The sequence below is a fragment of the Phoenix dactylifera genome, chromosome 3 (assembly GCF_009389715.1).
Source record: "Phoenix dactylifera cultivar Barhee BC4 chromosome 3, palm_55x_up_171113_PBpolish2nd_filt_p, whole genome shotgun sequence".
Classification (NCBI taxonomy): domain Eukaryota; kingdom Viridiplantae; phylum Streptophyta; class Magnoliopsida; order Arecales; family Arecaceae; genus Phoenix; species Phoenix dactylifera.
This window is the reverse complement of record NC_052394.1, coordinates 20,078,451-20,090,798: the sequence shown is the minus strand read 5'-3', so window position 1 is coordinate 20,090,798 and position 12,348 is coordinate 20,078,451. Positions and strand designations below refer to the sequence as shown.

Genomic DNA, 12,348 nt, shown 5'->3' with positions numbered 1-12,348 from the left:
AATTCACTCAGTTGTATTCCTTGCATAAGATTTTGTTATTTATCATATTGCTTGTCTTATTATCATTCTTATCAGCAACATTTTATGTTTTAAAGCAACTCTGTAAGTGTATATTTTTTATTTTTCCGTCCTGATTCTGTTGCCTTTAAAAGTAGATGGGTGTTTGGGATCCATACAATAGTAGTCAATAGAAAATCTATTTTGATTCCCCATGAAAGATATTTAAATTTTTAGTATAGAAATTGTCATTAGTGGATTAACCTAGTTGGTACTATGGTGTAAGCAAATATGGTAATTTTCAAATTTATTTTTTTCATAAATATTATAGTTATTAATAATTTCCATAGTTTTTCCCCAGTAAAAAAGTAGTTACAGTCTCTTCCATCTACTGGTTTTTTCAATTTCAGGCCTACCCTTTGACTTATTCCAGTTTCACAAATAATGTAGTTAGCATAATGCTTTTGAAGCTCTAGAAAGGCATATGTGGTAGTTTATGTAGTTACCAAAATCAAGTAGTTCTAAAATGTTGGGTTGGATAACCCTATTAGTTGTTGTGGGTCAATGTATTATTGTAATTTTAAACTCAAAATCTATGTCATCTTTTGGGAGTATTCAAGTATTTTTTGAAACTTAAATGCTCAAACTGTGGGTGTTCCTCATTTCTACTCCACATAATTTGCATCGGTCATCTAAGAAGGTACTTCACTCTATGAGGATGAAGAAGGTGCACATGCACAATGAAATTAATATTATAGGGTTCCAATCCTGAATACACTGCATCTACTTATTTACCATTGAGAAGACATCTTCAAAAGCTGATTTAAAGATAAATTCCCTCCCTCATATTTGCCACATTCTGATAAAGGCTATTCATTATTACATTCCAACTTTCATGGGTTCAGTTTTTTAAAGAACTGACTTAATGGAAGAACTCCCCAAAAGTCTTTGGACTTGTAATTCATTGCATTAACCAGATTCCTGTGCCTCTTCTCTCATTTTTCTTGCTCAGTGGTCTTAAATTCTTCCCCTTTCTTATTCCATATGCGTATTATGTTCGGGTTGGGGTTGAGGATTGGTGGATGGAGGGAATGTGTGGTGCAAATGCTGGTTACTTACTATGATAATTGTGATGATTATTGTCTTGGTTTGGATATATGAGATATCTTTTAGGAGAAAAGTGCACTATTGGATTTGGGCTGATTTGGGATGGTGAAGTACTATTTGAAATGAAAGGGAAAATTGAATAAGGAAGTTGGGCTGTCAAGGGGGCTCTGTCCGAAGATAGAAAACTAATTGTGGAATGGTCAAATTCTTTATAGTTATGTGATTGTGGTTAGGACTTAGGAAACCTTATCACATTGCTTTCTAAAAAGATGACTGCTGTATTGAGGGAAGATAGTAGGAATGTGAGTGTTCTGGATGTTGTAGAAGCAGTAAAGGTTGTGGCATTTTGGACCAATAATAAGTTTTTTTAGCTTAATGATTTAGTGAGGTTTTCAAAGTGCTTTTCATAATAAGCTTAAACTAGGGTTTCAAGCAAAGTTCGCCATCTTGGTACCGAAATCCATACTGGTGCCACACTAGTACAATATCAGTACAGTATGGTATGAAATTTTTTTAGTGTACCGAGTGTAGGTACATCACCTGTACCGAGTACCGATACCGAACCGGTACAATACGCTTAGTACCGTTCAGTTCGGATTGATACAACGTACTTTGGTTTCAAGTGTCATGCATTGGTACCATGCTGTCTGGCACTAGTAAGTGTTCGCACTAATGCTTGGCATGCACTAAAGCATGGACACAACAGGAAACATGCACTGAAAACAAACATGCACTGAAATAGAGCCATGTCCTTTGCTGATAAGATACTGGCATTGCATATGTTGGTCCTATGTCGACTTGCATGAACAACACATTAGACTACATGCCCAAATAATGTTAGGCCAAAGTTTGAAGTTGGGAAGGAATTGGGTCAAAGCTTGATGGGTGGGTATTAGGTGGATAGTGAGTTTGCTGAACATCTACACCAAACAAATTCATAAATTTTTGTTACAGAAGACTTTCAAAATGCATTTTCACTTTTTTTTGAGATGTGACTTGGACCAAATTTGAGCTTCATGGCTCCACTTAGCAATCTAACTCAGACACTTTTTTGAGTGATTCAAGCAGGTTAGAAAGTTCCCACCCACTAATATGCATGGTATGGATCTGTATTGATCCTTAACATGTATGCTGATATGTGTCAACCACCAATATGCACCACAAACCAGTGGGTCCAAGGTGGTATGGACCAATATGTATCACAGCATCTAAATCCTTGTTTTTGGTGTCTTAAGTTTTATCAATATTTTTAAGGAATTAAAATGACATAGGATATTTTCTAGGAATATGGAGTGTCTGCTCAGGGGCTATTCAAAGGGGATGTGAGAGTCTTCTGAGGGTCTGTCTATTATCAATCTTTATTTTAGTCTTCTTTCTAAGATATCATGATCTTGCATTTTAGGTGCACTAGGAAAGTAGGTGGTTGCCAAAAATTAGGAGTTAGCCAACACTAACTTTGACTCGATATGCATCTTGCAAGCTATTTTTTTTTAATGTTCCCAAGATTCAGTGACGAGTTATCTTCTTTTTCTGTAGATTTGCTTGGAAGATTCAGATATTTTTTATAAACATTTTGATATCTTTTTGGTAACATTTAGATGTCAATTCTTTTTTTGATGAAAAGGGAGATGTTTGCCACCTATTTTTTATTCAATAATTTAGATGTCAATTCTGCTGGTGACTGACTGGCCTGACTGGCATTTCATGCCGTGGTCATGGAGGCAGATTGAGAATTTTTCTTCTTTTTTTTTTTGTGTAAATATCTCACAACAATGCAATGCTTAGGGAGCTTGCAGAAAATCAGCTCTGTTTATTGCCTTATTTTGTTAGATTAGAAGGAATACTAGGAGCTAATATGCTGAGCAAAAATTTTATGACTTTTCTTTTGACATTCCTTGCAAAATGACTTGACATTCTTTTAGCCTCTTCTAATGTGGAGGCTATGCTCTTTGAGTCAAGTAGAGTCCCCCACTTCCCTCTTCTTCATCGTCATCATCATCTTCTTCTCTTCTCCCCTCCTTGCCTTATTTTGTCAGATTAGAAGGGATACCAGGAGATATGTGCTGAGCAAAAAATTTTAGTTGTTCTATGTGGAGGCTATGCTGTTTGAGTCAGGTAGAGTTTGCCCCATACTACTACTACTCCTTTTTCTTGCCTTATTTTGTTAGATTAGAAGGGATACTAGGAGATATGTGCTGAGCAAAAATGTATGACTCTTCTTTTGACATTCCTTGCAAAAGGACTTGACATTCTTTTAGTTGTTCTATGTTGAGGCTATGCTTTTTAGATTCTTCAAGGTCTTAATCCTCTGTACTCAGCTTATTTTATAACTGTACTCCACAAGATCCATCATGATGCCACTAGAACTATTGGCCTATATTTCTAGTGAGTTCACACTATAGGAACTTATGGTAGCCAGGGACAGCATTAAGTGCAGGGTTCCCTAAAATTTAACAGTTGGTTTTCTCACAACTAGACCCTCTGTCAGTCTATCCTGTTAAGTCTTAAAGAATAGCCCCTGAGGGATCACATGTAGCAACCATAGGATTGACATGATGAAGTCACGGCGTAGAATTTAATCTGCCTCCGGATTTGTGAGAGGACAAAGCTGAAATGATAGAATCAGGATTCTTGCTTGTCCATGAGCAATGCTAAAACCCTTGTTGGAGACTAGCAATTTGCATAGAGTTACCTTCATGGCTCATTACATTTTCTGCAGAAGATAGATGTGGGACCAGTTATCTCTCCACAGTGGTCATGTCATTTTCAATTATTGTTCAGGTTGATTCCTTGTATTTGTCTCATCATTGTAGGTGCTTCATCGCGAATTGCATTTGGACCTGGAAGTTCCTCGCTAGCAAGGTCATTTTCCAGAGGTCCTTTTTCTGGAAACCAATATCAAGGTATCATTTTCAACTACCATCTTCTATTCTCATTCTCTTTCCAAGTCTGGCAGTGTGGGAAGCATAAACGGTCCTGACCCCTTTTTGATTTTTTTTATAACTATAATAGATGGTTTTGGAGCATCAGCCCCAAAGATAGAAAAAGAATATTTTGAGCCTTGGGTGAGCGACTGGAGCACCATTTCCATTTCTCTCTCCTTGGTAACCCCTATGATTTTTCACTTCTCTGGTTCCTATTGCAGGATTACAGTCATTCGTATTATCCCGTTACTCTTCCTCTCAGGAGGCCCTACTCAGGGAACCCAGGTAAACTTTGATTCAATGGTGCTTGTATTAGAGTGCTCCATCCTTGTCGCATTAACGGCGCCTATTTCGTCTCAGAAATTCTTGATGAGGAGGAGTTTGGAGAGGCTTCTGCAAGGTCAGGTCTAGATGAAGCTGAGATCAATCCAGCTGAGGAGCTTGGACTGATGGTATGTATTTCTGAATCAGATAACATCTGTTATATTTGTTGCTTGCAGTTTTTCACACTTGAGCAATGGCAGAAAAAGAGGGAAGAACCACAAATGCTTTTTTTCCAAATGCCTACAACTCTTCCAATGGTGAAGTCGGCCGCAGAAGCAGACACCAAAGATAATATTCGCAAAATTGACCATGCATTGAAGGGATGCAAATTGGAAGAGCTTCCAGCAGGCTACATGGGAAAATTAATGGTGTACAAGAGTGGGAAAGTTAAGATGAAGCTAGGAGATGCGCTCTTTGATGTGAGTCTGCGAGCCCATTATTTATCAAGCTTGTTTCTCTTTGACTCTGTTTTTGAACAGCATTCTATAGGATTTATCTTTGTCTTACACAGGTTTCTCCCGGCGTGGACTGTGTATTTGCCCAAGATGTTGCAGCAATTAATACTAAGGAGAAACACTGCTGCATCCTAGGGGAGATTGACAAGCATGCAGTGGTAACCCCACATGTGGATGCTCTGTTAGACTATATAGATGCTGTGGGCTCATCATGAGGCTAGTTTCAATTTAAATAATTTAAATCAGTATTTAGTTAAATTTTGAAATAAACTAGGCAATATTTGGCTATGAATGATGGCAAAAAAGCTTTACATGCAATTAGTGAATATTCTATGATAAGAGTACTGCTATGTATCCCAAGTTTTTAATAATGATGATGCTAGTGTTTCCAAACAAATGCTTGCATAGAGAAGTTCCACTTGTTTTCAATAAAAATATGCATTTTTTGAGATTCAATAAACACTGTTTTATTTGTGTATGTCTTTTTTTTTTTTTTCTGATATTAGAACTGCCAGAATGGCCACGAGGTACACTCATACCGAAACCCACAGCCTATAAAGATATATAACCAACCAAGGACTAGTGGCCCTCAAACCCATTACACAACCAAACAATAAAATAACTGGGTAAAAAGCTTTTGGTATTGAATCAAAACTCAATATGTTTTCCGGAGCCTGTGTGTTATATTCAGTTATTATTTTAGCCTATTAGCGATATGGCTTTAAGAGCAAATGTGTAACATGCTAGGTTTCAGCTGAATAAAATGAATATTTATTGGTAGGATTTCGTTTATTATTATTATTTTTTGGTACAAGGTTGGATATCCTTCGTAGCATACTTGAAAATACTAAACACATCGACCATTTTTTCCCAGGATGCAGCATTGTTATGGGGAAGGATGATTAAATTTGAAAGGAAATTCCTCTGCAAACTAGAGGGAACCTGAACATGGAAAACAACTCCATGATAAAATGCTATATCTACATTGACACCAAAAGAGCAGTGAGAATTAGCTGCAGTGTGTTGCTATATTTCGTGAATTGCACCTCCATGTGGACTGAGATTGCCAAGACATAGTCACCTGAAACTTGGTTGATTCTAGGAGACATTGTTATCTATAGTTGGAGTTGGCAAAGGCATAGCTGGTGACTTGACATGAATTAGTGCTTTCTCCTCACTCTGTGTGCGGCGAAGTCAACGCCTTGTATAAATATTCGTAGCTGTGCATGGCATATTCGACGGGCATTAAACAAAGCTAACTATATAATAGATCAGCTCAATGGCAAACGTAGTCTGGGGTCTATTCGGGGAAACTTTGTTGATCATCGACTTGTTTAAATCTGACCTGCTTGCATAGAAGAATTAATTGATACTCCGGTAGTCGAACCCCTCTGAACCCCTGATTCTACGTTTGCATGTGAGGTGGTGCATTTTAAGTTTTTGAGCATGGATAATTTTTTTTTGGAAGGAGGTTGGATAATTATTGTACGGATGGGCAATCAATAAGATTCAAAAAGTTTTATGGTATACTTTATTATTTGATTTATATATGCTTGAAAAGAGTCATGTATTTCGAGAAAAAGTTGAGCCTAGTCTATCCCCTGTTGTTGAGATAATGAATGGGCAAGGGATTAGTCTAAGCTGGTAAGAAAAACTAGGAGATTTAGAATAGAAAAGAAAGTGAAGGATTTTTTTATATTTCATAGAAAAAAAAATTCATATGAGATATGAAAAAGTATAATTTTTATCGGATGAAAATTTGAGATTTTTTTTTTTAAAAGTATTTAAGGTAGAATGGAGTAAAGTATTTTTCTTTATTAAGCACATAACATATATTTTATAAAAAAATTTTAGAAAAATAGATGCTCGATCAAATATAAGTCACTTTGATATGTGTTATTTTTTCATGATTAACCAAATATGCAAAAACGTAATTTTTTAGGTATTAGCTTTCTTAAAAAGATATTCTAAAAGATTATTCTTACCAACCAAACAATTCTCGTAAGGATGGAGACGGCTGCTCCAAAATTCTCATAATTCGATTGTACCTTTTCCAGTGGTCATCTTCATCAATAAATGAGCCATTTTAATGGCATCTCAACCCCAAGAACCAAGCCAACCTCTTCAAACCTATGTGGCTTACACAAAACACAACTTGAGTCCGATCGAACTCTTACCCTGTACTAATCCAAATACAACATGATTTGGTCCCTTTGCTCATGCAAAACAAGCCCGAGTCCAAAAGGATTATACTCAACTCATCCTCCTGGGACACAAGCCCATAGCTCACATGAAATAGGATTTATGGAGACCTCTCTTGGTTTGCAAAAAAGTTTGCAATACCACAATACGTTGCAGGTGTGCATCTACTTTATATGGCCCCGTGAATCGCTCCCATTCCACCATTTGCGATGCACGAGAAACAGAGCTGTGACACGTGTTGCACTCAACGTCCATACCGGTTTCCTTCAAACGCGTTAGTTTGCGCTTGGAACGAGTTGCCACCTTTTCCTCTTTGCCTTCTCTTTCCGCCCTTTTCCGGCCTTCAACTCGCCGTTCGAAGTTAACGCGTTAAGGTCAGAATCATGGCCGCGCAGGGCTACCGGCCGCCGGCACCGAGCTACGCGCAGTTAAACAGCCCCGTGGTGGTGGTGGGCCCGCAGTTCTGCCTGCAGTACCCCGTGGATTTCACCGTGGTAGAGAAGGCCCTCCACATAACGGACGGCAACTTCACCGTAACGGATGTGAACGGCACCGTGGCGTTCAAGGTGAAGGGCAAAATGCTCAGCCTCCGGGACCGGCGAGTCCTCCTTGACAACGCCGGCAATCCCGTCCTCTCCATGCAACAAAAGGTCTGTTTACTTCTTTTTCTTTTCATATAATAATAATATGGACATTTTCATATATAGATATCCTAAAGTTAGAATATTGGTACCAAATTAGCATGCATGATTTTTGTTTTTCTTTTTTTAAGTGAGGTGGATGAATGACATTGCCAAGTAATTAGTAACATGGAAAGCAAACCAAATAGTTACACTATTGGCTTTTTTGGATACGTACACTTCTTCAAAAGGCCGATAACGCCTAAGTAATCTTTCACAAGTCTGCTACAGAAGGGCAAGTCCATTTATCTAGCTAATGACAATCTTGAAGTCACCTTCAAGCCTGATTGAGGTGGTGATGGCATAGATGATGTTACGGGGGGTTCCCCGAATTTAGTCCCACATCGGCTAATCAGCGAAAAGGTCCGTGCCTTAAATGGGAGGCTCAATAACCTCTTCTCACCGAGGCGCCTTTTGAAGGGCAAACCCGTGAGGGGTGGAATGGGTGGTTCCACCCGGGGCGCCGTCAAAGCGCGGACCCCCGGGAGCGGTCACGATCCCCGATCCCCAAAGCGGACAATACCTCGGTGAGGACGCGGTCGCTTTCCCTGCTCGGCTGGTGTGTGGGCTGTGCTGGTGACGGGGTGCAAATCCCGCATTAGATGGCGCTAGAAGGAGGGCCTGGCCCTCCGCCTATCCAGCAAGGAGCCGACCCGGGCACAGGACCTTCCCGCTGGGGGGGCTGTGTTACGGGGGGTTCCCCGAATTTAGTCCCACATCGGCTAATCAGCGGAAAGGTCCGTGCCTTAAATGGGGGCTCAATAACCTCTTCTCACCGAGGCGCCTTTTGAAGGACAAACCCGTGAGGGGTGGAATGGGTGGTTCCACCCGGGGCGCCGTCAAAGCGCGGACCCCCGGGAGCGGTCACGATCCCCGATCCTCAAAGCGGACAATACCTCGGTGAGGACGCGGTCGCTTTCCCTGCTCGGCTGGTGTGCGGGCTGTGCTGGTGACGGGGTGCAAATCCCGCATCAGATGATACCCTGCACCTCTCAATTCGGATAGGGGAATTGTGGTGGCGTAAAGGAAACACTCCCAACTTCCACCAAATCGAAAATAAAATTATGAATAATAAAAGCCGCTCCACTATTTGCTCTGCCATCTGGCCTACCACTATTGAAGTTGATCTTGGATTCTTGAAAAAGTACAGAGAGGGTTTTTAGATAAGGAAGATTATGACGGGCATGATCTTTGATTAAACATCTTATTTTAGCCCGTTAGTAATTACATATCTTATTTGACCCTGTTGGGGGTTCCTAGGAGCAGCCTGAATATAAATCTTGGAATTGATCTTTTCCATGTAAAGAACAATAAAGGCTTTTTTTGTTACAAATAATAAAGGTCTTCAAAAGCCGCCAAAATTATAAAAAAAAAAATCTATCCTAGGTGCACCACATGGTTGTGCATGCCACCAATCACAACCACCAAAAGAAAATTTTTTGTTCTACATTACGTGCACCACATGACAATAAACCCTACCAGTCATAACTGCTTGTTTCAGCAGTGGTGCACCAAGATATATACTTGATGAATGAGGCCCATAGGAACAAAAGCGGCTTAATGTATTTGGAGATCTAAGGCGAACTCACTAAGAGAAGCTTTGTTTCTTTATGTTTTGTCTTTGAAGCCTTCTCTGCAGTGGACCGGCCTAAGACAAATTCACTAAAGAGAGCCTTTTTCATTTCTATTTTATCTTTGAGGCCCTTCTTGCGGGCCTTCTTTGGGCCGGAACCTTAGGCGACCGCTTCAATTGCCTAAGAATTGGACTGGCCCTGCATAGGAATGAATGATTGTTGTCCGTCAATTTTCTAATTTGCTACTATTTGTAAAAATACTGGACGTGATAGTGATTGAGCAGCTAGTCAACTTGTTTGCAGTCAACCATATTCTTGTAAATAAGGTAGCTAAATCCATGAGAAACTGCACTTTTCTTTTAAAAAAAGAAAAGAAAAAAAAAGCTTTGATGCACTAGCTTACAAGATCTCCTACGTCCATGAAGAAGTTTTTTTTTTAAAAAAAAAATAGAGAAAGGGAGAGAGCAGCTGCACCTGCTTCATTAAGCAAATGAAGGAGAAGGTGCCAGTGAGGCTAGAAATGACGCCAAAAGGCACCCAGAAAAATAGAAGATTCATTGCGAAATCGGTTACAACAACCGATCTAACCTGCTAGTAAGAGCAAGAAGACTTTGATTGTGCTTCAATGGAGTAATCTCCTTCTAAGAAAGAAAAGGAGATAAGGAGCCAGCTCTAGAACGGAGAGATCTGTCCAAAAACACCCTGATATTACGCTCTCTCCAGATGGTCCAGGATTGCAAGAACCAAGGATGGCCCATGCATTAAGCTTAGGATTGAGATGAGGAAGTCTTCCAAAATTCACATCCAGAGTTAATTCCTAATGGTCATATTCCTGGTAAAGGAGTAAAGGTCGCAAGCATCTAGTATCATTCTCCAAATCTGAGTTGCACAAGGGCAGTAGAGGATTATAAGATCAATGGTTTCAGAAGGTGCTTAGCAAAAGAGAGAACTAAATACTTCGTCTCTTTTTTGTTGAGAAACTTCACAATGCTAAACTTGTTCTTCAGAGCCAGCCATTTAAAGATTTCAACTTTATCAAGACAAGTTTTCCATAAAGTCAGGGTAATGAACAAATAATTCTACCATTGCTGAAAAACTTGCGCAACGATTTAGGCAAAGATATTGTTACTGGAGCATTCATGGGGCATCTCTGCTGCGATAAGGCTGCGTGAAGCTGAGCAGTTCAAATAGAGAAGAAAGTTAGGCAGTGAAGTAGACTGCAAGGCATGCACAATAGGATAGAAATGTTACTATGTAGACTGAGAATTTCCCTAAAGAGCTTACTCATATGGACTTTATATGTCCTTTTAGAAAGAAAAAAAAATCAAATAGGTAATGTTAGTTTTTCTAATTGTACTATCATAAGGAACATGTACTAGTCCTTGTATTCCAAAGAAAAAAGAGAGAACAAAAAAAAAAGGTTACCTTTCTTAATCCTCACTATCAATTTTTAGGTATTTACTGCACACAGAAGATGGGTAGTGTACAGGGGAGACAGCACAGATTCAAAAGATCTGCTATTCAGCACCAAGAAGTCTTCACTCATCCAATTCAAAACCGAGCTCAGTGTGTATTTGGCTGCTAACACCAGTGAGAAAGCTTGTGATTTCAAGGTTAAAGGGAGCTATGGCGAGAGGGCATGCACCATTTACCTTGGGGAGTCTGACACAATCGTAGCCCAAGTAAGAAAGGCTTTTCCGCCATGCTTTAAAAAATTCTATTCTTGCTTTGGTTACATTATTTTTCAGATCACTATAATATCTTCATATCTTAATTAGTACTTCATTTAATTGATGTCAAACTGAACTCTAGATAATTCTCATGTTGTGTTTTTTTTTTAGAATAATTAATGGTGCCCAGTTTTACTATTGGTAATATCTTTGTCTCTACCCAATATCAAGCTATATATCATGAATCCATGATTTATGGCTTAATAAAGAGCTGAGATAAAGATACTGCCAATAATTATATATTAAAATAATTTGTTAAATTAATAATTATTGGTGGTACAGATGAGACGTCAGCACACGCTTAAGAATGCAATGCTCGGAAAGGACATGTTTGGGGTGACCATCTATCCAAATATCGACTATGCCTTCATTGTAGCCCTCATCGTGATTCTTGACGAGGTTAATGATGACAGAGGTAATAAATTTGATTGGTGTGCTTGCTTAACATAGACTTGCATCTCCAGAAGTTTTTCCTCAGGGGGTCATAAATGTTTGGATTATGATACTGCACAAAACTATGCTGCATATAGTCAAATGATTAGGAGATTCTATTATTTTGTTTGAGGTCTAAATGTCTCTTTGTTACTGTGGACAACTATTGCAAGCAAGCTCCATGAGTATATGATTGAATAATTCTACTGAGTAGTATGCATTTATTTTCTTTCATTTTTTCCCCTTTAAAATGTTATGAGTTCTCTTAATCATGTGCCAACAGGGGATTAGAGAAACTTCAAAAATTGGTGCGGTGCATGGGAGATATCTGCATCCTGATGTTGGCAAGCCAGTTTTAGTGAATTGAGATAACATTTCATGTGCATGGAACTATCACCTCTAAAGTATTTGTTTATTGTTGATTAATGATGTGATGTTTTTTTTGTCATAAAGTATATAAGTTCGTATGTTCCAATTTTTGATTGTCTCTCATTTATTTCGGAGTCCACGACCGCAAATACATTCATATTGGATGTGCTTCCTGTAAGGAAAACATTTTGTTATCTTTTATGTCAACATAGTAATTCATATGGTAATTGTGCAGCATGGTGCTACCCATGCATGATTCTTGTGGTGATGGTGATGCAAGTGCACTGCCATTTTAATTTTCTATCATGCTCTAAATCAGCCATTTCATGTGTCTAACACAGAACACTTGCAAGGATAAAATTTGCATCCCTTGAGAACATACCATCAGCTTTAGGCTTATTGGCTTCTTTAATTTGCAAGTAAATGATGGAAAAGTTTTGAATAAATGACTAGCAATGTGCGTAAACAAAAATATCGACTGTATTTTGGCTAGACATACTTGCCCATACCTCACGCCAAGTACAAATCATGAACATGTGTGTTTATGAAATACA

At 38.9% G+C, this 12,348-nt stretch overlaps 2 protein-coding genes across 2 annotated transcripts; both read left to right on the top strand.

The window, feature by feature from the left end:
- The first annotated feature begins 1,373 nt into the window (after positions 1-1,373).
- LOC120110130 lies at positions 1,374-6,341 on the top strand. Its single transcript, XM_039124066.1, has 8 exons — positions 1,374-1,439; positions 3,824-4,007; positions 4,117-4,169; positions 4,250-4,313; positions 4,389-4,480; positions 4,553-4,771; positions 4,864-4,965; positions 5,682-6,341. The coding sequence occupies exons 1-8, from the start codon at positions 1,374-1,376 to the stop codon at positions 5,751-5,753; spliced, it is 852 nt and encodes a 283-aa protein (XP_038979994.1). The 3' UTR covers positions 5,754-6,341.
- Positions 6,342-7,234: 893 nt separating this feature from the next.
- On the top strand, positions 7,235-11,978 carry LOC103714389 (protein LURP-one-related 15-like). The gene is made up of 4 exons (XM_008801613.4): positions 7,235-7,659; positions 10,718-10,945; positions 11,276-11,408; positions 11,709-11,978. Exons 1-4 carry the CDS (start codon positions 7,393-7,395, stop codon positions 11,714-11,716), a joined length of 636 nt encoding a protein of 211 aa, XP_008799835.2. The 5' UTR covers positions 7,235-7,392; the 3' UTR covers positions 11,717-11,978.
- Positions 11,979-12,348: the final 370 nt, after the last annotated feature.